Source organism: Brassica napus, chromosome C3 (assembly GCF_020379485.1).
Source record: "Brassica napus cultivar Da-Ae chromosome C3, Da-Ae, whole genome shotgun sequence".
NCBI lineage: Eukaryota > Viridiplantae > Streptophyta > Magnoliopsida > Brassicales > Brassicaceae > Brassica > Brassica napus.
Genome location: NC_063446.1, coordinates 5,782,919 through 5,806,812, shown reverse-complemented (window position 1 = coordinate 5,806,812; position 23,894 = coordinate 5,782,919). Strand labels below are relative to the sequence as shown.

The 23,894-nt window shown below is 34.4% G+C and overlaps 6 protein-coding genes across 7 annotated transcripts; 2 read left to right on the top strand and 4 right to left on the bottom strand.

Moving 5' to 3' along the window:
* The first annotated feature begins 8,892 nt into the window (after positions 1-8,892).
* On the top strand, positions 8,893-9,542 carry LOC125584163. Its single transcript, XM_048752173.1, has one exon. The coding sequence runs from the start codon at positions 9,075-9,077 to the stop codon at positions 9,540-9,542; it is 468 nt and encodes a 155-aa protein (XP_048608130.1). The 5' UTR covers positions 8,893-9,074.
* A 140-nt stretch (positions 9,543-9,682) lies between these two features.
* Positions 9,683-11,997, bottom strand: LOC106383512 (serine carboxypeptidase-like 47). 2 transcript variants are annotated; one of them, XM_048752172.1, is made up of 9 exons: positions 11,792-11,997; positions 11,541-11,709; positions 11,325-11,444; positions 11,089-11,232; positions 10,818-10,968; positions 10,642-10,730; positions 10,286-10,544; positions 10,053-10,186; positions 9,683-9,940 (listed from the first exon to the last, which is right to left on the bottom strand). In XM_048752172.1, exons 1-9 carry the CDS (start codon positions 11,935-11,937, stop codon positions 9,833-9,835), a joined length of 1,320 nt encoding a protein of 439 aa, XP_048608129.1. In that variant the 5' UTR covers positions 11,938-11,997; the 3' UTR covers positions 9,683-9,832. The 2 variants fall into 2 exon arrangements, with proteins under 2 accessions (XP_048608129.1, XP_048608128.1); XM_048752171.1 differs by having other exon boundaries at positions 10,642-10,968.
* Positions 11,998-13,984: 1,987 nt separating this feature from the next.
* On the top strand, positions 13,985-14,754 carry LOC106383511. The gene has a single exon (XM_013823599.3). The coding sequence runs from the start codon at positions 14,084-14,086 to the stop codon at positions 14,549-14,551; it is 468 nt and encodes a 155-aa protein (XP_013679053.2). The 5' UTR covers positions 13,985-14,083; the 3' UTR covers positions 14,552-14,754.
* LOC111213962 (serine carboxypeptidase-like 47) lies at positions 14,692-17,005 on the bottom strand. The gene is made up of 9 exons (XM_048752170.1): positions 16,800-17,005; positions 16,549-16,717; positions 16,333-16,452; positions 16,097-16,240; positions 15,826-15,976; positions 15,651-15,739; positions 15,295-15,553; positions 15,062-15,195; positions 14,692-14,949 (listed from the first exon to the last, which is right to left on the bottom strand). The coding sequence occupies exons 1-9, from the start codon at positions 16,943-16,945 to the stop codon at positions 14,842-14,844; spliced, it is 1,320 nt and encodes a 439-aa protein (XP_048608127.1). The 5' UTR covers positions 16,946-17,005; the 3' UTR covers positions 14,692-14,841.
* Positions 17,006-19,151: 2,146 nt separating this feature from the next.
* On the bottom strand, positions 19,152-20,751 carry LOC106386911 (vacuolar protein sorting-associated protein 24 homolog 1). The gene is made up of 6 exons (XM_013826729.3): positions 20,506-20,751; positions 20,162-20,238; positions 19,993-20,095; positions 19,777-19,898; positions 19,488-19,682; positions 19,152-19,404 (listed from the first exon to the last, which is right to left on the bottom strand). The coding sequence occupies exons 1-6, from the start codon at positions 20,615-20,617 to the stop codon at positions 19,324-19,326; spliced, it is 690 nt and encodes a 229-aa protein (XP_013682183.1). The 5' UTR covers positions 20,618-20,751; the 3' UTR covers positions 19,152-19,323.
* A 728-nt stretch (positions 20,752-21,479) lies between these two features.
* Positions 21,480-23,891, bottom strand: LOC106386912 (probable glucuronoxylan glucuronosyltransferase F8H). Its single transcript, XM_013826730.3, has 3 exons — positions 22,850-23,891; positions 22,391-22,641; positions 21,480-22,291 (listed from the first exon to the last, which is right to left on the bottom strand). Exons 1-3 carry the CDS (start codon positions 23,522-23,524, stop codon positions 21,826-21,828), a joined length of 1,392 nt encoding a protein of 463 aa, XP_013682184.1. The 5' UTR covers positions 23,525-23,891; the 3' UTR covers positions 21,480-21,825.
* Positions 23,892-23,894: the final 3 nt, after the last annotated feature.

Here is a 23,894-nt window from a genome sequence, read left to right as displayed (position 1 = left end):
TCAAGAACCTAATTCAAAAGTTATATAACTAGTGTTGTGGTTTCCTTTTTATATTCGGAGGGTTTTGGATGTAACAATATCTGGCATGGGAATGTGTCACCTGGAACATAGAAACAGTATCTGTATTTCCATCAATCTATTTCTCTTAGCCGCACGAGACACTGATAAAGGTGGTGTGACTTTCATACACAATGTAGCAACTCAACATATACTATTAACTAATAAGGTCTCGCAATAGTCAATACTATCTAGCTAAACAAATACTGCTAACTAATAAGGTCTCTAAGTACTATATATGTATACTTGAAATAGTAAGTCTCATATAACTTTAGAAAATAACATTGTCATGTTTACCCTCCTCTTTAGCCATCTTCGCTGTCTTGTTTCTTTACTTTCAGTTTCTTTTGCAATTTATTTCTTTAGATCCGTCCAACTGTTGGAGTTTGGATCATTAGAACAATGTCTTTTCTGTATTTTGATTGAATCAAACTCAGCGTTTAAAAAAACTAAATTCTGATATGATCTTTTCTCTTCACGACACAAAAACTAGAATATGCTGTTCAATCATGATTACATCTTTTGGAGACCATATTCTAGCTTTATTGAATCAAAGTTATGGACTTTTCAGTTCAAATTGAAACGGACAAAAAAATTGAAGCAAAATTTATAGATATTTTGCCCAATACTATATGTAACGTGTGGAGACATGTAGTGTATACAAATGGCCACGGAAGCTTCCACCATCATGATGCACTAATAGTGCTGCACTATGTAATACGATTTCTTAACAAACCTTTTTGCCACATTATAGTTACGTGTGTTACCAAAGGAACTTAATTAAATGAAACAGTTCTCTGCTGTTGTAATGCAGTATCCAAAGGCCTTTAGTGATAATGTTGAGTACATATGTAGTATCCTTATTAAAAAAATGCAACAGTTCTCTTTTGTTGCGTGGGCAAATACCAATACGATATATATATTAGACCTATTTTTTATTTGATAGTACGGGTTGTCTTTGCTATGGCCAAAGTCGTACAATTTTTTTTTGCTAAAATGTTAAGCCAAACCCAATGCTTATAATAAACTAAATTCTGATATGATATTTTCTCTTCACGACACAAAAGCTATAAAATAGTTCTTCAACCATGATTACATCTTTTGGAGAGCATATTCTAGCTTTATTGAATCAAAGTTAAAAGGATTTTTTGGTTCGAATTGAAACGGATAAAAAATTGAATCAAAATTTACAGATATTTTGTCCAAACATTATATATAACGTTTGGAGACATGTAGTGTACAAATGGCCACGGAAGTTTCCATCTCCATGATATACTATATAATACGATTTCTTAACAAACCTTTTTTGCCACAATATAGTTACATACTTAATTAAATGAAACAGTTCTCTGCTGTTGTAATGCAGTAGCCTTTAGTTTGTGGTTTCGCGCGGAATATTGTTTTATTATTATTAAGAACATGATTTTTTTTTGGATAATATAATTATGTTGTCGTTTTTATTTGTCAAAAACATTATTTGATGTTTTTAGTGTGTTATGTAGTAGTAGGTGATAAGTTAATATTTTGTGTTTGTTTTTTTGAATAATGTGTTGTTGTGTGTATATTACATGTTAGTAATCAAATGAGTTTCTAACGTAAAATAATATTGAATTTCAATAACTTTGCATCTATGCATTTGTTGATTCTAAGATTGACGGTTTCATCGTCAAAATTGTATTATATTTTTTTTCATATTTTTGAAAATTATAGTTTTTAAGATGTTTTTTTGCCATCTCTCCATATTTTGAACTTGAGCCGTACTGTCTATGTATTTCGTTACATTTCTGGTGTGCGGTGTTTCTCACCATCACCGGAAAAAGACTCACATTTTTCTCTCGTTCTTCCTCACATTCTCCACCTATGAGATTATATGGTATTTGTTGCAGATCGGGTTTATGAATTTTCAGTTGTTCGGTTGATTCTCACGGCGTTGTAGGTTGTTCCAGTCAATACTGATTGTTCATCTCCTTCCTTAGATTTTCGCTGATGTTAGGAACTGTATTTTCTTAGTTGGGTCAGAGTTTATTTGTCTTTGATTTTGTATTCCTCGTCGTTGGCTTACCGTCAATAGTCTCTGCTCGTTTTGGTTTCCAAGATCTATTTTTTGGTGTTCTGACTTCTATGCTCTCTTTCATAGCTCGAGGGCGGTTCAATAGTTTTTTGATTTCGCTTTGTCTCCCTTTCCCTATCTATTCTCGCACCTCTTTGCAGCTTTCATCGCATCTGTGGTGGCTCTCCCTTTCGCCATGTTTGCCACTCGAGGTTTGGATAATGTTTTCGTTCGTGTATGCTATGTGGGCTTAAAAGGTTCTTTCTGGTCTCAAGTTTAGTCTCTGATTTTTTGGTGGTTGTCTTCCATTTTCCCTCTCTCAAGTTGTTTCTTTTCTTTCAATGTTTTTCTTGGTATAGGTGTGCGGAGTTAGTCTTTTGAAACTTTGGTATTTTCTATCCAGAGCTTTGTGGTATTTCACTTGCATGGTCGTCTTGTATGTTCTTTTTAGTTTGTGAGGTGTTTCTTACTTTTAGCTATTGGTTTGTGTTTTAGGCATATATTTTCCTGCTTTTTGGTGGCTTTGGTCTTTCGATTATTATTCTCCCTTTGGTCTGTTTTCTTAGTTATTTGCGTTGGTGCTCTAGTTTCTTATTCTTAATTTGATTATCTTACGATATTAATAGTGAAATAAATATATAATTTATAAATAAAATAATAAAAATTAGTAAAAATAATAAAATGATGGAACGTCTTGCTATTTTTAGGTGTGAATAAATTAAATATTTAAAATATATTTATATTATTTTAATTATTTCTTGAATTTTAGAGACTAATAAGTGTGAGAATGATTAGATAGTAAACAATTAGAAATTGATTGAGCAAATTACAATAATCTAAAAGAGGAAGAATTTAAATACAAAAAAAAAACATAAAGACACAAATGATCTTTCCACATATCATAAAAAAGTAAAAAAAAACAACTTTATATATATAAATGTTGTTAGTATCTTTATTAAAAAAATGCAACAGTTCTCTTTGGTTGCGTGGGCAAATTCCAATACGACATATATATATATATATATAATTATATTTTTTAAACCTATTTTTTATTTGATAGTACGGTTACTTTTTTGCTAGGACCAAAGTCATACAATTTCTACAAAAGAGTCAGAAATAAAATGATTAAAAAGAACCATAAATAAGCGGTGCAAACATTCTAATTGATTTTAGTAGAAGGCCGTATAACACATCTACCTGTGTCGTCATCTGTTTCCACGTCATCAGTTTCCTCGACCTCGAGAAGTAGATTGCAATTGCAACTCTTTTGGTTTTTTTTCTGAATGTTTGTTTAACCAGTCTTTCTCGAATGAGTTTCCTGAATATACGATATATATATATATATATATATATATATATGTAAATATGATATATGCATTTTGCATTTTCTGTTCACCAGCTAGATTTACATAATTTAAAATATATAATTATTATAAATAATTTGATCATAATTTTAAATTATTTATAAGAGTGTCTAAAACATTTATAAAAAATAGAAATCCTTCTATACATTAAACGAAAAATCACTTAAGCGATTTTTTCTTACATGTTGATCATTTGTGAAGTTTTAACAAAATTGTTATAACTTGTTTGGTCGATAATTTTTAATTTTTTATTTAAATTTAGATTAAAAATAAAATAAATATAGAACCAATTAATATCATTTTCAAAATATTCTAAATTATATTTAAAAATAATAATTTATGGTAACTAATTGTTAAAATTATATAAAGAATAATAATGTTTGATCAATTCTTTTTATATTTATAAACTACATAATATAATGAACGAAACTTTTTATAATTTTAATTATTTTAATTAGATCTAAAATAAAAAGTGAATCTAAAACTAATTATTATCACTTGCCAAATAACCTAAATGATATTACAAATAATAATTTATGTTAGCTAATTTTCAAAATTATATGAAATGTAATAATGTTTGATCAGTTCTTTTTCTATTTATATACTACATAAAATAATTGATGGAAAATAATTTATAGAAATAAATATAATGATTTCATATTCATATAAAGATATAGTTGTATCTATAATACTTATAAATCTCTTATAATGTCAATATATGCTTTATAAATAATTAGCCTTTGATAGGATGGTTTATATTTAACAAAACATGTGAGAACTTAAATTTAAAAAATATTTTTTATTTAAGTCAAATAATATAATGAATGAGGTAATGGTATGATTGAAAAAAATTCTAAGATGGATTTTTGGTTCATTGATTATATGGTTTGTCTTACTATTTAAAAGGATCAATAAATATTTGGCAAAAAATATGTAAAAAATGAGAAAAACATTAGCAAAAATTTAATAAAAAAACGAAATGATACAAGGAAAATAATTTCTACCCAAAGTCTTTCGGAGTTTCCCTGATAGCTTATTAAGAGCAACATTTAACATACCAAGATTTTCAAGTCGTCCAACATCTTCTGGTAGAGAGCCAGTCAGTAAATTATTTGACATGTTTAGGGAAACAAAGATTGAAATTTGCACAATCTCCTCAAGTATAATACCAGTGAGCTTATTATTCTGGATATGTAAATTTAGAAAATAGCTACATTTACCAAGACTTGGAGGAATGATTCCTTCAAAACTATTGTCTGACAATTGGAGTGTTTCTAACCTAGTGATGTTGCCTAAAGAATGTGGTATCTCTCCCGACATTTTGTTTGAATAGGCACTAAATCCCACCAAGCCTGAAAGTTTCGCAAAATAGGCCGGGATTGGTTTCTGAAAACAATCTGGAAGGAGAAATTCTTGATGCTATAACTATATTGACTCAAGTAGAGCTATTCTTGTTATCAACAAACAATTTGTCCTCCTGTAATTTACAATTTGTCCTCCCTTTGGTATTTGAGCTTGTTTGGTAATTATTTCTCTTGGAACCTGAGGCCAGATTTTGGTAACTTGCTACCAAACCTTGAACGATGGGCTATGGGAAATAATTTTCTCACAGGAGCCATTCCATCAACACTTGGAAATATTTCAACTCTTCAGTATCTGGGCATGGAGCTTAACAACCTGACTGGAAGTATTCCTCTGAGCTTCGCAAAATTATGATATTTGTAAAGATTAAGCCTTACTGAAAATTCTTTGGAAAGTTTTTCAGCGGGAGATCTTGAATTTCTTGTTGCTTTGACTAACTGCTCCCAACTGCAAATAGTACATGTGGGATTCAATAGGCTCGAGGGTGACTTGCATGTCTCCATTTCCAATCTGTCAATGAGCCTCAATAGTTTAGCTCTTCAAAATAATATCATATCTGGAAGCATTCCTCATGGCATTGGGAATCTCATAGGCCTACAAGTATTAGCTTTGTCTGAAAATCTATTGAATTGTTTTTAGCAAAGTTTAAAGTATCAAGCTTCATCAATGATCTCAGTTCCGAAGGAATACCTTGTCCAAGATGATTTGAATAGAAATCAAGGCCCACCAATTTAGAACAGTTGAACAGACTGGCTGGAATCCCCCCTCCAAAATATTGAAGCTCACATTCAAGTGCTGAAGTCTAAACAAGTTAACCAGCTCTCGAGGGATGGTTCCACCAAAAGAGTTATCAGTGACATCAACTGATGTGAGAAATGAAAGATTACCAATAAATGGCGATATCACTCCACCCAACTGAAAGCCTCCGAGGTCCAAACGAGTAACTCTCTTGTGTTTGCGGCCACATGTAACCCCTGTCCTGTTAGGAAATACGCGGTCAACTTTTGCGGTAAACCAGAATTTATGGGAGCTGGAAAGGAGCACACACACACAAAATTGTTAACGGAGTTCGGCCAATGTTGCCTACGTCTCCGGACCTGCTACAGATCTTTTATTATCAACCAGAAAAATTTTACAAGCTCACAACTCACACCCCGATCCCAAATACACTCAGAAATTACTCGTAATTTCTTAAAGAAGATTTTTTTTTCTTCTTCTCTTCTCTCGTTCTCTCTCTGTTTTCTTGTTTTTGGGATGCTTTTCCTCTTCACCTTACGTTGAGTATTTATAGAAGAAGCTTGAGGAGTAGGTGGACGTAATATAGTATGTAATACTAGTAAAGGAGTTCTATAAGAACGATCAAATTCAGTCCATATGTAAACTAATATAGAAATTCGAATTCCTTGTGTTTATACTAAACCAACCTAAAGAAAGGTTAAAAGGTTTATACAGATCTGTGACACTAGCATGAACCGACTAGATTGTAGTACGGGCTAGTGGAAAAGAAAGATCAGCCCAAAGAAAGGTAATTCGGATTGCCTCAGCTTGCTACCTCAGATAGCATGTTCTCCGGATAGACAAATCCAACATCAGATCCCCTAGATAAGGATCCGGCATAGCAGAACAGTCTGCTGCTGCTGTGAGGCTGAGAGGAGACATTTAATCTATCCTTCTCGATCGGATACCAATAAGTTGCAGTCCATAAGAATGTGTGATCAAAGTCCATGACCTAATGTATATTCAGTGTGTGATATGATCCACGGCAGAGAGGTCATGGGACGCCATCAAGCTATGGATAAAGGACTGCAATGTCTGATATATATGGCATTACTGAATGCAAGAGAGATTGATAACCGAGGTCCACAAATGTATTTGGCCGCAGAGCCATAGTTTGATAAGACTGTAAAATCCTTGCAGCAATGATCTTAGACGCTCATGGAACGAATTGCGGACATATATAGACAATGTATATAATTCAAAACATGAATCGATCAGAATACAGTATGGTCGATGGTAGTCCGCACTTTATCATCATAACCAATCATAATAGCCAAGGTATTCGAGAGCTTATGTGGTTGAGATCTATGACTCAACATGATAATAGAGAAAGATCAATGGACAAGATATTGGTACACATTCGTGTAAGATACACCGGATCATAGGTTTACAACCTGAGATTATTAATTCATGGAACCATGCTCGGTATATTGTCCATATACACACGATTTTCAAAGACTCATGCACACATGAGTTTACAAAGAACCGACAGTGATCTTCGAGTACAATGCAATCCGCATTGCTCAGCACATCTACTTTACTAAGACACATGATGTCAAAGGACATGAGAAAAGGCCGAAGAGGTCGAAGTGGTCCAATTACGGTTCAGTAATAATTTGACCGATTTGTTTACTTCCCACATGCACGTTCAGGAAGATCACGCATCAGAAGCGTAGACTAAAGAACTTCCACTGAGGTTCACATCAGGGGGAGTAGTACGTGTTGTACTTTTTTTCTTCATCATGGTTTTGTCCCACTGGGTTTTCCTGATAAGGTTTTAATGAGGCAACGTGAAGCGTATTACAATCATGTATGGTTATGGCATCCAAAGGGGAGTGTTATAAATCAAGTGATGAATGTCCATAACCGGCCCGGTCCATAACCGGCCCAAACCCTAGAAGAAAGAGACATAGCCGAAACCCTAGAGAGAGGAGAGAGAGGCGTCCGCATGCCTTAGAAGAGAGAGAGAGGCGGCCGCAAGCTTTAGGGAAACCCTATTTCTTTTTCCTTGTATATGTAATCATTCCATTTATGTATTTAGTAGTTATCCTAAATCTAGTTGGATTAGGTTTGTACTCTTTCCTTTTATCTCTATCTTGTAACCCTTATATAAGGGATGTCTTATTCATTAATGAAATACACAGAACTATTCAGTTTTCAATATTCTAATCACAACAAAATAAACTAATGATGACTTCACTGAAATTTTTTTTATCTCTCTCTGAAACAATCACAGAACGGATAAAGGGCCTATCTCAACATGAACTTTACCCGTTGTGTCTATTCCTTCTCGAACTTTGTAGTAGTGTGTATTACATACTGAACTAAACAAAATTTTAAATATACTACATAAACATTAATGCATCGTGCATTTTCATTACCGAACTTTTAGTAGGGCATATTCTATACCGAACTAAACAAAAATTCAAAAATACTACATGAACTCTTAAAATCGTGCTTCTATATATATTGATCGTCAAAGTTGTTAGTCATCCGTTAATTTATCAAAACGACATTACTTTGGATGAATTCTGTAAAATTTAAAATTAAAAATACTACATGAACTCTCAAAATCGTGCTTATATACCGTCAAAGGTGTTAGTCATCCATTAATTTATCAAAACGCGTTATCTTGGGTAAATTTTGTAAAGTTAAAATTTATTTTTTGGGAGATTCAAACTGTCACACTGGTAGACAAACATAAAGTAGATATTTGAATTAATAATAAATAATTTAAACTTATAAAATAATAATTTTTAAAGGTAAATTAAAAAACATAACTAATTATAGATTTATTTGATAATACTAAAACAATAAAAAAAAATTGATAACATTGATTTGATTAAACAAAAAGAAAAATATATATATATATATATATATATATATATAAATTAATGTTTACACAATTTATACAAGAAAGTTATTTTGGTTTATAGATGTTATCCAAAATGACGTTGTTTTGATAAATTAACGGATGACTAACACATTTGACGGTCAATATATATAGAAGCACGATTTTAAGAGTTTATGTAGTATTTTTGAATTTTTGTTTAGTTCGGTATGGAATATGCACTACTAAAATTCGGAAATGAAAATGCACGATGCATTAAAGTTAATGTAGTATATTTGAATTTTTGCTTAGTTCAGTAAGGAATATGCACTACTACAAAGTTAAGAAAAGAATATGCACGACGGGCAAAGTTCATGTTGAAATATGTCATTTTTCCATCACATAACAGGTACCAAACTGAGATTGTCTCCAATAAATGTTAGAGTCTCTTAATTCTAATGGTAACCGTAATCACTTAGTATTAATCACCTTTCAATTCTTAAACGTAGTGATTGTTGTTAATGCTCAAAATTTGAGAAACTGAAGCCAGATAATATAAATAGAGACACATAAACTTCCAAAAGAGATATATATTTACATTCTATAACACATCTTTTCCACATAATAAAAACTCATGGACACTCTTATAATGGTATCGATCATGACCCTAGTGCTCTTTGTTAGCTCTGGATCCGCACGTGCGGCCACTCTTATCGTATCCAACCAGATGCAGAGACGTGCTAATGTTCCCGTCTTCGTGACGTGCCAGGGCTCAATTCCTAGGATGTCTAAACCCATACCTTTGGGTCAAGTCTCGTTGATAAAGATCCCAATCACTAGCGGACAAAATGCGACTGATGATATCCCACCCACTGCTGGAAAAAACGATAAACCGGCGAGACCTAGAGTGTCGCAGCGGACGTCTTGCGAAGGAACGTTTTGGGGTGAAGCGCAATTCGTGCCCTCTTTGAGGATGTACCGTTTGTACGATTCGGACACTGATTCTGCGGTGCGTTTCGTTGTTGCAAAAGATGATGGGTTTTACTGTTGGAACAATGACAAGAATTATTGGCACAAGTGTCCTATGATCATTTTCATCTAATTGCTCCAAATCTACGTTTCAATTTCAAATGTTATATTTTCGTATACTACACATATTGTTAACATTTGATAAATTAACCCATTAACGTAAAAACATTATCTTGGAAATGAAATATTGTGGTTACTGAAATTTACTTTATGGTTTAAATATAACGAGAGCATTTTTTTTTCTTAATCTTCAATATATATCATTCATTATTAATCCATCTCAACAGTCATGCTTGGAAAACTTCTAAGAAAGTCAAGAGACTAAGCAGAATTATATTCGCTTAGACATTAGAAACATAATAATCACTGAGGATCCGTTGGAGTAGAAAGCCTTCCTTGCATCCAAGTCTGGAGCATTTGTAAGGAAGCTTTTGGCTGATCCATCGGGACCATGTGTCCAGCATCATGAACCTGTCCCACAGTTGCAATTTACGACAAAAGAAAAAGTATTTTAACTTTAATGGCATTTTATATTTTACATTAAAAATAGGTTATGTATGTTCATCAGTTTTTAATGGTTTACCTTAAGAAAAGTGAGAGGACCGTGATTCTTCATCAAACCGGCTTCTTTACCATCTACCAGGAATGCCACTGTCTTGGCTGATCCGAATTCTTTCTGCCCTGACCAATTCATCTGCTCAACCCACCTGGAGTTTCCTATATAAACAGAGAAAATGAACCAAGTCAACTGAAAAGCCCAAAACGTTTAAACTAACAAAATCGAAGATATGTTGTTGCAATTATGATCAATCTTACCAAGCCAATTGCAAACAAGATCATATTCCCCTGCATAAACTAGAAGATTGATTCCATCTTCGACAAGAGCTGGAATCTTAACCTCAATATTAATCATCCAATCCACAACCATTGCGTCATTAACATTACCACTGCACAACTCAAATTTGTTGTCTCCAACTCCTAAAGCTTTCCGTACGTTTTCTTGGTTCAAGAATGTTTGCACATTCCAAATGTCATAACACATTTCTCCTACACATATTTTCCTCAAGTCGTAGTACTTCAAAAGAAACAGAGAAATTATAGCAAGTAAAAGAAAGAACCAGTTTTAAACAAAAACAGAACAAAAGAAAGCAAGAAAACACTCGGATCCTTACGTTTATGCCTTCGTTTTCTGAAAGAATCTGCTCAGGAATTTGGTTGCAGATATAGTAAGAAGAATTACAAGCTAAACCACCATCACGATCTGAAAATAACAAAATAAGAATATCTTTAAAAAAAAGGTCAGAACCAAATCCGATATAATTGAAATGGTGGTGTTTATATAAATTACTGCATATTCTTATGGAACTTTGGCAGTCTACGTAATCTTGTTTGAGACTTTCATGAACAGACTGGGAGATTAACTTCATCTCCAGTGCATAGTCTGCATATGCTCCATACTGGATCTCTGGGTTGGTTAGACCGTTACCAATCGCAACACCCTTGTTTTTAATCAAATTAAAACAATAAACTTCTAGTTAATATAAGAAGAAAATAAATAAGTAAACAGAAATCGTTCCTAGTATGAACTTGTGAGGGTTTAAAACAGAGGATTCACTTACTTTAAGGTTTATTGGAATCCCTTCATCGTTCTTGTTTCCACTGCGAATGCGAGAAGCTAAAGCGGGAACGTAATGACCAGCATACGATTCACCGGTAATATAGAAATCATTTTTCTGGAGTTGTGGATGGTCCTTGAAAAAAGCCTACCAAATTTCAAAAAGGAACCACAAAAATCATTATAGTTCAAAGAACATGTTTTCAAGACTTTTTTTTTAAAAAGAAACAACAATGGAACCTGAAGAAAATCGTAAAGGTCATTGCTCACGCCAGTCTCGTCGTGACGGAGAAGGCTAGTGTCCGATATGTTACTGAAACCAGTCCCAACTGGTTGGTCGACGTAAATTATATTAGAGACCTGTTAAACAAAAGAAAAGTTCGTTGAATCATATTAGATAACAACGTTTCTTGGCTGACAAGAAAGACATTTCTTTTAAAGAAAAAGGTCCACAACCTTGTCCCAGCTATACGGGTTCCAAGAGAGGGAGAGATTCTCCGAGATAGCGAATGGACCGTTCTCAGTGAACAGAGCCACACTGCCACTGCAACCCGGTCCACCGGTTAGCCAGAGTACAACTGGATCGGTAACGTTGTTCTTTGACTCAAAGAAGAAGTAGAACATTCTGTGGAAATAAGAATAAGAAACGTCATTTAATAAAATAGAAACGGTTATTATTGCGTTATATAAAAAGTCCTGATTCACACCTTGCTGGTTTTGAATGCTCCAGTGTGTAATAACCAGCGTGACGTGCTAGTTCATCCACGGAAGGATCGCTGTTGACATTTTCTTGTTTTGAAGACAAGACAACAACAAAGACAAGGAAAAGCTGGGAGAAATTTCTGACTTGCATGTTTAAGTTTGTTATGTTCTTTGTAGGAAGAAATGAGTTTGTAGTGTGACTAAAAGGAATCATGATCGTCTCTGCTTTTATAGAATGGGTTCCTTAATTTTAATTATCTTTATTGATTAATAAATATAAAAATGAGAGACATGCAATCGAAACTCATCCCACGGAAATTAAATGAAGATGGATGGTTTTTGGAACAACCCATATGTTAAGTTATTTTTCTAATTAAAGAACACCACATATGTCATGCTATTCAGAAAAAAAATGGATGCATGTAAATATGAACATAGGAAACCAGTATAATATCTCATTAGTAACGTTACAAGAATTCTTGTAGGTATTTACTTGAGTATACTATACGTCTATACCTATCTAATTATGTGAATGCTAGCTATATTTGTTTTACTCTAATGATTACTTCTAGTTCGACTTTGTGAAGGTTGAGGTGTCGTGATCTGCTTTTGCAGAATATGTCTAAATCATCTCCTAAATATGAAGAAACTACGTTATAATTGCATGCAACTTAATGACAACAATACATAAGCTTTTTATCACTCGCAAGCAAATAAAAAGAATACGTATTTTCGTATGATAACTAAGACGTTCGAATTTAGAAAGCTAGATTATTCGGAATACTACGATATATGTATCCTTCTCAAGATGTTGAGTATTAATATCCTATGAAGAGGAAGACATACTCAACAAAATAGTCGGTTTTGGCTACAAACCAATCAAGCATTAGCTTAGGGCCAAAGGCTTTTAAAGTAATTTAGGGGCCAATTCAATTGGTTGAAGTTGATGAATTATGTGTGAACTGGTAATGACTAATTATTATTATTAATTATACTTCGATTATTTAATGTTTCTCGTGAATTTATTTTACTTGTCCTTCTCTTTCTTTCTTGTTAGATACTTGTTTTTTTTTTTAATCAATTTTTTGTATATGATGCCAAAATTTTTTTGGTACAACCAAACATGTTGCAAGTTTGTTCATTTAGGATCCTAATTATATTTTGGGTATGGACGATCTGGTAAATTCCTATGTCAAACATTGCATGAGGTTGAACTATGCATACGAGTTGCTTTCGACATTATGAAATTCAGTCTAAGAAGAAAAAAAGGAATAAATCTAGAGATATATTGTTTCCAAAAGAATAAACTCCTTTTGATGCTCTAAATATTTTTTTGTCGTTTTGCAGTTAACTGTTTGTATAAACAAAGACAGAGAAATGGGTAAATATCGTGGGTGCTCATATTATGTATGTATGATTCTACATATATAAATGTGCTAATATGGCTATGACCATCTCAGTAAATATTATGCACTCAGCCATGTTTAGATCGTGCAGCTGATGATCATGATCATCAAAGTGTCACACTGGTGGACAAACATAAAGTAGATATTTGAATTAATAATAAATAATTTAAATTTATAAAATAATAATTTTTAAAGGTAAATTAAAAAACATAACTAATTATAGATTTATTTGATAATACTAAAACAATAAAAAAAAATTGATAACATTGATTTGATTAAACAAAAAAATATATATATATATATATATACATATATAAATTAATGTTTACACAATTTATACAAGAAAGTTATTTTGGTTTATAGATGTTATCCAAAATGACGTTGTTTTGATAAATTAACGGATGACTAACACATTTGACGGTCAATATATATAGAAGCACGATTTTAAGAGTTTATGTAGTATTTTTGAATTTTTGTTTAGTTCGGTATAGAATATGCACTACTAAAATTCGGAAATGAAAATGCACGATGCATTAAAGTTCATGTAGTATATTTGAATTTTTGCTTAGTTCAGTAAGGAATATGCACTACTACAAAGTTAAGAAAAGAATATGCACAACGGGCAAAGTTCATGTTGAAATATGCCATTTTTCCATCACATAACAGGTACCAAACCGAGATTGTCTCCAATAAATGTTAGAGTCTCTTAATTCTAATGGTAACCGTAATCACTTAGTATTAATCACCTTTCAATTCTTAAACGTAGTGATTGTTGTTAATGCTCAAAATTTGAGAAACTGAAGCCAGATAATATAAATAGAGACACATAAACTTCCAAAAGAGATATATATTTACATTCTATAACACATCTTTTCCACATAATAAAAACTCATGGACACTCTTATAATGGTATCGATCATGACCCTAGTGCTCTTTGTTAGCTCTGGATCCGCACGTGCGGCCACTCTTATCGTATCCAACCAGATGCAGAGACGTGCTAATGTTCCCGTCTTCGTGACGTGCCAGGGCTCAATTCCTAGGATGTCTAAACCCATACCTTTGGGTCAAGTCTCGTTGATAAAGATCCCAATCACTAGCGGACAAAATGCGACTGATGATATCCCACCCACTGCTGGAAAAAACGATAAACCGGCGAGACCTAGAGTGTCGCAGCGGACGTCTTGCGAAGGAACGTTTTGGGGTGAAGCGCAATTCGTGCCCTCTTTGAGGATGTACCGTTTGTACGATTCGGACACTGATTCTGCGGTGCGTTTCGTTGTTGCAAAAGATGATGGGTTTTACTGTTGGAACAATGACAAGAATTATTGGCACAAGTGTCCTATGATCATTTTCATCTAATTGCTCCAAATCTACGTTTCAATTTCAAATGTTATATTTTCGTATACTACACATATTGTTAACATTTGATAAATTAACCCATTAACGTAAAAACATTATCTTGGAAATGAAATATTGTGGTTACTGAAATTTACTTTATGGTTTAAATATAACGAGAGCATTTTTTTTTCTTAATCTTCAATATATATCATTCATTATTAATCCATCTCAACAGTCATGCTTGGAAAACTTCTAAGAAAGTCAAGAGACTAAGCAGAATTATATTCGCTTAGACATTAGAAACATAATAATCACTGAGGATCCGTTGGAGTAGAAAGCCTTCCTTGCATCCAAGTCTGGAGCATTTGTAAGGAAGCTTTTGGCTGATCCATCGGGACCATGTGTCCAGCATCATGAACCTGTCCCACAGTTGCAATTTACGACAAAAGAAAAAGTATTTTAACTTTAATGGCATTTTATATTTTACATTAAAAATAGGTTATGTATGTTCATCAGTTTTTAATGGTTTACCTTAAGAAAAGTGAGAGGACCGTGATTCTTCATCAAACCGGCTTCTTTACCATCTACCAGGAATGCCACTGTCTTGGCTGATCCGAATTCTTTCTGCCCTGACCAATTCATCTGCTCAACCCACCTGGAGTTTCCTATATAAACAGAGAAAATGAACCAAGTCAACTGAAAAGCCCAAAACGTTTAAACTAACAAAATCGAAGATATGTTGTTGCAATTATGATCAATCTTACCAAGCCAATTGCAAACAAGATCATATTCCCCTGCATAAACTAGAAGATTGATTCCATCTTCGACAAGAGCTGGAATCTTAACCTCAATATTAATCATCCAATCCACAACCATTGCGTCATTAACATTACCACTGCACAACTCAAATTTGTTGTCTCCAACTCCTAAAGCTTTCCGTACGTTTTCTTGGTTCAAGAATGTTTGCACATTCCAAATGTCATAACACATTTCTCCTACACATATTTTCCTCAAGTCGTAGTACTTCAAAAGAAACAGAGAAATTATAGCAAGTAAAAGAAAGAACCAGTTTTAAACAAAAACAGAACAAAAGAAAGCAAGAAAACACTCGGATCCTTACGTTTATGCCTTCGTTTTCTGAAAGAATCTGCTCAGGAATTTGGTTGCAGATATAGTAAGAAGAATTACAAGCTAAACCACCATCACGATCTGAAAATAACAAAATAAGAATATCTTTAAAAAAAGGTCAGAACCAAATCCGATATAATTGAAATGGTGGTGTTTATATAAATTACTGCATATTCTTATGGAACTTTGGCAGTCTACGTAATCTTGTTTGAGACTTTCATGAACAGACTGGGAGATTAACTTCATCTCCAGTGCATAGTCTGCATATGCTCCATACTGGATCTCTGGGTTGGTTAGACCGTTACCAATCGCAACACCCTTGTTTTTAATCAAATTAAAACAATAAACTTCTAGTTAATATAAGAAGAAAATAAATAAGTAAACAGAAATCGTTCCTAGTATGAACTTGTGAGGGTTTAAAACAGAGGATTCACTTACTTTAAGGTTTATTGGAATCCCTTCATCGTTCTTGTTTCCACTGCGAATGCGAGAAGCTAAAGCGGGAACGTAATGACCAGCATACGATTCACCGGTAATATAGAAATCATTTTTCTGGAGTTGTGGATGGTCCTTGAAAAAAGCCTACCAAATTTCAAAAAGGAACCACAAAAATCATTATAGTTCAAAGAACATGTTTTCAAGACTTTTTTTTTAAAAAGAAACAACAATGGAACCTGAAGAAAATCGTAAAGGTCATTGCTCACGCCAGTCTCGTCGTGACGGAGAAGGCTAGTGTCCGATATGTTACTGAAACCAGTCCCAACTGGTTGGTCGACGTAAATTATATTAGAGACCTGTTAAACAAAAGAAAAGTTCGTTGAATCATATTAGATAACAACGTTTCTTGGCTGACAAGAAAGACATTTCTTTTAAAGAAAAAGGTCCACAACCTTGTCCCAGCTATACGGGTTCCAAGAGAGGGAGAGATTCTCCGAGATAGCGAATGGACCGTTCTCAGTGAACAGAGCCACACTGCCACTGCAACCCGGTCCACCGGTTAGCCAGAGTACAACTGGATCGGTAACGTTGTTCTTTGACTCAAAGAAGAAGTAGAACATTCTGTGGAAATAAGAATAAGAAACGTCATTTAATAAAATAGAAACGGTTATTATTGCGTTATATAAAAAGTCCTGATTCACACCTTGCTGGTTTTGAATGCTCCAGTGTGTAATAACCAGCGTGACGTGCTAGTTCATCCACGGAAGGATCGCTGTTGACATTTTCTTGTTTTGAAGACAAGACAACAACAAAGACAAGGAAAAGCTGGGAGAAATTTCTGACTTGCATGTTTAAGTTTGTTATGTTCTTTGTAGGAAGAAATGAGTTTGTAGTGTGACTAAAAGGAATCATGATCGTCTCTGCTTTTATAGAATGGGTTCCTTAATTTTAATTATCTTTATTGATTAATAAATATAAAAATGAGAGACATGCAATCGAAACTCATCCCACGGAAATTAAATGAAGATGGATGGTTTTTGGAACAACCCATATGTTAAGTTATTTTTCTAATTAAAGAACACCACATATGTCATGCTATTCAGAAAAAAAATGGATGCATGTAAATATGAACATAGGAAACCAGTATAATATCTCATTAGTAACGTTACAAGAATTCTTGTAGGTATTTACTTGAGTATACTATACGTCTATACCTATCTAATTATGTGAATGCTAGCTATATTTGTTTTACTCTAATGATTACTTCTAGTTCGACTTTGTGAAGGTTGAGGTGTCGTGATCTGCTTTTGCAGAATATGTCTAAATCATCTATCTCTAATGTATTTATCCATTTTCTACTCCAAAATAGAATAATTTCAAAATGGAGTTGAGTTTTGCTCTAATGTATTACTCTATTTCCTACTCTAAAATAGAATATTTTAAATATATATTATTTTTATGTTTATTAAAAAATTAGTAATATCATCTTTCATTTATACTATTTGCAAAATAGTCCATTTTCATATGTATGATCTTTTATGTTTTATATTATATATTTTTTGTATGGTGCTTATCTTTTATTTTTTATATGTATGGTCTTTTATGTTTTATATTATATATATTTTGTTGCATAAAATAGTTCATTAGATGGATATTTATATAATTAAGAAATATTAACATTAATTTTTATAATATATATAGTAAAATAATATTTATATATTTATTTATAATAATATTTTATTAAAAACGAAAATATTTAGATATAGAGAATCATTTTATAAATAAAAAAGTTCAACTCCATTTTGGAGTAATGAGTTGGTTTACTCCATATTTGGAGTAATCATATTTATTACTCCATTTTGGAGTAGATTTTGGAGTGGGGTTGGAGATGATTTTACTGCAAAATGGAGTTTGGAGTAGAGTTGGAAATGTCCTAAATACGAAGAAACTACGTTATAATTGCATGCGACTTAATGACAACAATACATAAGCTTTTTATCACTCGCAAGCAAATAAAAAGAATACATATTTTCATATGATAACTAAGACATTCGAATTTCGAAAGCTAGATTATTCGGAATATATGTATCCTTCTCAAGATGTTGAGTATTAATATCCTATGAAGAAGAAGACATACTCAACAAAATAGTCGGTTTTGGCTACAAACCAATCAAGCATTAGCTTAGGGCCAAAGGCTTTTAAAGTAATTTAGGGGCCAATTCAATTGGTTGAAGTTGATGAATTATGTGTGAACTGGTAATGACTAATTATTATTATTAATTATACTTCGATTATTTAATGTTTTTCGTGAATTTATTTTACTTGTCCTTCTCTTTCTTTCTTGTTAGATACTTGTTTTTTTTTTTTAACCAATTTTTTTGTATATGATGCCAAAATTTTTTTGTTACAACCAAACATGTTGCCAGTTTGTTCATTTAGGATCCTAATTATATTTTGGGTATGGACGATCTGGTAAATTCCTATGTCAAACATTGCATGAGGTTGAACTATGCATACGAGTTGCTTTCGACATTATGAAATTCAGTCTAAGAAAAAAAGGAATAAATCTAGAGATATATTGTTTCCAAAAGAATAAACTCCTTTTGATGCTCTAAATATTTTTTTGTCGTTTTGCAGTTAACTGTTTGTATAAACAAAGACAGAGAAATGGGTAAATATCGTGGGTGCTCATATATGTATGTATGATTCTACATATATAAATGTGCTAATATGGCTATGACCATCTCAGTAAATATTATGCACTCAGCCATGTTTAGATCGTGCAGCTGATGATCATGATCATAAACCAAGCTCGTTCGATGGTTCTTTGTAAAACACAAGGTTGGTTCGGTGTCCAATATTAGCATTCGGATTATCACATATCCAATAATCTACCGATAGTTATATCACCATTTATCACTATCGCCTAAACATTTAGGTAATCAGAATTATGGTTTGCTCCAACTCTCCACTACATGTTTAAAGTGGATACTAAACCAAAATCCAAGAACCCGGTTTTCTCAACCACTGAACCATAGTGTAAAAGAGTTTCGGATGAAAATAAAAGAAAACTTTGTTACCAAAAGACAGCTTATGATTACAATGTTATAAGGCAATTCAATTATATTATACAATACACATCAATCTCCTTATGTTCTCTCTCATCACCTTCAAGAGTTCCTTGGATCAATAAAAATCGTGTGTAAAAAAGAGTCACTGGAATCAAGTTAGGATCTAACTTTAGCGAGGCGAGCTCGAATCTCCTCCAGTTCTTCCTCATCATCAACACCTTCTGCAATTGCCTCTTCCTGCAAAACAAAACAAAACGCAACATCTTCTTTCAGAACATAATCTCCAATCAAGCAGTGCATATTGGTGGATAAGCTTTTACCTCGCGGGAAGTGCTCGCCTTCTGTGCAGGCACCTTTATCCTTTCCTTCCTGACAGCTTCTGGAAGCTCAGCAGCGGTTTCTCCAGCGATGGCAGTCAACACTTTATCAACCTCTTCGTCGATCTCTTCCTCCATATCCTCTGAGTCTAGCGCATTGTCAATGGCCTCGTTCACAAACTCCTCAATAACTCCAGCCTACATATCAAAGCAACAAAAATAAAAATCATTATGGATTAATATAAGATGAATACTAAAATGATGAGAGAAAGGGAAAAGAAATAAAGGTCACCTTAGTCATCTCTTTGCTGAACTCCTGCATAGTTGCAGCCATTTGAGGAGCCTTCATGAGGTTATTGACAAGCTTCATAACCTCTGCGCTCTTGGACAGATGCCCAACGGTCCGAGCAACAGCTGAAAGGTTCAAAGAAAGGATATATATGTGTTAGAGAATAACATTGCAAACATAGTTAAGACAAAACGATGAGAACTGTAAGCTGTATATTACCAACACTTTCTCCGAGGTGCATTGATATGGAATTCATCTGGGCCTTGTTTTCGTATAAACGGTTAACTGTTCTTCTCGCACTCACAACCTCCTTAGCAAGCGCCTTTAATGAACGCCATAGAATGAGAATCAGCCAAAAGAAAAAGGAAGCTAATTTTTAAGAGACTACCTTTGCTGAGACCATATCGTTACGCTTAGCAGCTTCTTTAATAGCTTTCTGAACCGTTCTCTCTTCTTTCTGTATATCTGAAAAAACGAAACAATCTCAAAATCAGATTGTAACCTAACCCCCAACTCAGAGGATTCAAATTGAAATCAAAATCAGCTTATAAGGACACTCGTGATCCGTGATCATGATCCGATTCCCAAAACCGATTCAGATTGATTTTTTCGCAATTAGAGGTGCGATCGAACAAACCCATCAATCTAATTTCAGCTAGATTCATCAAAGTTCGGAACTTTCCCTGAATCTAAAAAAAAAAACCCTAAATTTATCAGAGAGGAAGAAAGAACCTCGGATTTGGCGTTCGATGTTACGGCACTCTTGACGAAGCTTTCGTTGCCAATCACGTAAGATTTGCTTCGGATCAGGCTTCGGCTTTATCAGGTTCATCACTTTCTCCATTCTTTCGGACTTCCCTGCTCTGTTTTTTTTTTTTAATTTTACACAAGAATGATATTTGTGCTCCCAATGTTCTGTCCAAAGAACCAGAAGTATTTAAGCTTTAGGTTCTTGTAATTAAAAAAGATAAATCATATTACAAATGGGAATATCAAAACACTTTTAAGTTTAGGCCTGCGGAGTAGAGTTGGGTTGGGCCCAACATAATATAGAGCCTAAGATCGAAGATACAATTTGTAGGCCCTTTTATGCGAATTTTTTTTTATAGGTTTAAAGATCCAGACCCCTCCTCTCTCATGGCTCTCTCACCAATGGTACTTGGACCAGTGACCATACCCATTGTAAAGGAGATAATGTCACTTTCGTTCTAAACAAAATTATTTACATAATAATAACTTTTTTTTTGCAATAAACAACACAACATTGTGTAATAGTAATAGTATCAGTTTTGGACACAACCTCTCCGGTTCTAAACATTCAGCTCCATAATATTTTAAAGGGATCAACTGTACAGTTTTAGTGATAACTACTAGACGTTAGGTGGGACTGCATACAAACTGTGTTTATATTATCATTTCAACTCATCTCTTTCATTTATTGGGTATAATGCATCTTCTGACACACTAGCTGTCTCCTTGCTCACATTGCTCTGTCTTTCGTCTTCCCCCATTCAACTCCACCCTTTTGTTATATCTTTATTCACTACTTTTCACAAGTATGTATACACTATATATTAATTTTAATTTATTTTATTAACAATTATATTGAAGTTTAATTGCAAATTATTATTTTATGGAGAAATGATATCAAAAGCTAACCGAATGATTAAACATAGTTGCAAATTCCTGAGATGACTACATTCGTGTTAATTAGCTAGCGTTGTTTACTATGATTGGATTTTAAACCAAAGTTGAGATTGATTTAACCCTGCATGCATTAGGATCTACAACTACAAGTCATTTTCTATATTCAAAGAATTAAATGCCTACTCATACAAAAGAATTACACATCAGCATACTTTACACTTTCACTTCCCCGATGTACATGCTGATCCACTCAGTGGTAGCCAGCTCAGCAAACATCTCACGTGTCCGAGTTAAGCTTCTCACGTTGTGGACCCCACACCAAGACATTCCAGTTTCCAATATCGAAAGAGTCAAAAATATCCAGCTTAGCATCCATTTAGCGACAGCATCTTACGTGTCAACTCTTCATTGGCTCAAAACCCTTGACCTTCTGTAAGACCGATCTAGCTTCCTCGACAACGCATCGAGAATACGCCACGTAGCGTCACCTTCCATCATCGGCACATTGTACAAGAGGGCCCGCTTAAACGCCGGCTCACGTAAGTTCCGCTGTATCGTAGACAAATTGGTCGCCGTCACGTGTTCCAATATCTTGCGTAGATTCCTCACGTCTTTCTCCGCCACCGTGAGAGATATCTCCGGCCACCGGACCGTCTCCGAGAAAGGTAACTGAATCCCATCGGCGATAACAACGGGGACGCACCCTAAAACAGCTGATTCCACTAGCCGAGGACTCCATGGAGCCCACCCTAGAGGACATAGACAAAATACGGACCGCAAGATCTCCTCTCGGTATCCAGCAAACCGGTGTCGGTTTAGATGAAACCGTCTTCTTCCGCCGTATTTCTTCAGAATCGCCGTTCTCACTCCCCTGCACGCCGGAAAGTGGCAATTTTAGAAATTAAGAACAAACCATACAAAAAGTCAAAGTCAACGAGAAAACAAAAAAAAAGTTTCGCTACGCACGCACTTGCTGTAATAACGTCCGCTAATATTCTTAGGGTTGACTTCCATCTTCCCCCGGAAAAACGCCCATATGTCTCGCCGTCTGTTCGCCGGAGCTTTGTTTGTAGCTCTCTGCACACTCTCCGGCGGAATATACGGCGGGATCACCACGTGCTCCGCTTCTTGACATGGATGCTTGTAGTTTACTCCAAACGTCTGTAAAATTATTGACTTCTTCATAAACTCTGGAATGCCTGCTTCAATGGCCATATCCTCCTTCACAAAAAAAAAATTAAAAAAATCAGTTTTCTCTAAAATATATGTATAAAATCAAAACTTTTTTTCTATGCAAAAAAAAAAAAAATTAAAACTTTTCAAAAATCAAATTTTCTCTAACAATCTGTGAAAAATTAAAACTTTTCAAAATCAGTTTTTTTCTATAAAATTAAAATTAAATGCAAAGTTAATCAATCGAGGATCTTACCATGGCGTGGAAGCATGCACCGAAGTCATGCGAAGCTACAAACACGTGGTCGGAACCTCGTGTTCTGTTCCAAAACGGGTAACTCTCTGAGATGAAATCAACGGCGGAGGAGATGAGTGAGCGAGCGTGGCTAAGAGAAGGGAAGCCGTTGGCGGTGGAGAAGTTGCAGGATACGTATACGGGGACGAAGAAGAAGTCAGCTTCTTCCGGGTCTAACGTAAGGACATTTGAATCAGAGAGAAGCGCGCGGTGAATGGCTACCTCCGCCGCGAAGAGGTGACTAGCGCAACGGTCTGAAGCCGTCACCCAGTCGACGTTGTATCTGGCCGGTAAGTCGTAAACGTAAATCTTCATCCCGCTGAATATAGACGTGTGAGCTGGTTTGACAATGGCGGAAGATTCGATGAGAGCGTGAGACGGGAGAGACGACGACGTTTTGTGGTTAGAGATGAGACTAGTTGTTGTGATGGTGGTGGATTGGTCTCCGGCGAAGTAAGATGTGAAGAAGTAGAGAGAGAGGAAAAACCAGAGGATCCATCTGTAATAATGTCTGAAGAAGACGATGAAGAGGTTGTTTCCTCCTCTGTTGTTGTGATTCAGCTGCTGCATATTGACGATGAACCCAGTTTTCTTCTTGGTCTTGTTGCTGATAGGTCTTTTAATGTCAAGCGACATTGCTTTGTTATTGTTCTTCTGGTGATGATAATGATTGAGAAGTAGAGATCAGATAGAGATTGGGAGAAATGTAGAGAAGGACAGAAACTTTCTCAAGACGGAAAGAGACTTTCTCAAGAATGCACCGTCATAGTAGTTTTTTTTATTACATTTGGATCAAGATTGGTGATCTGGTTCTCATCATTCTCTCCTGTCATGGGTTTGGTTCGAATCCAGTGGAATCAAATAAGATAACATTAAGAAATAACATAACTTTTTTCAACAAAAAAGAAGAAAATTATTAATTTTTCAGAGTATAGAGGAATAAAGAGAGAGAGAGAAGGTCACATGAGAATGCAATGGAGCAGCGATGGTCTCGGGTCCATCGCTT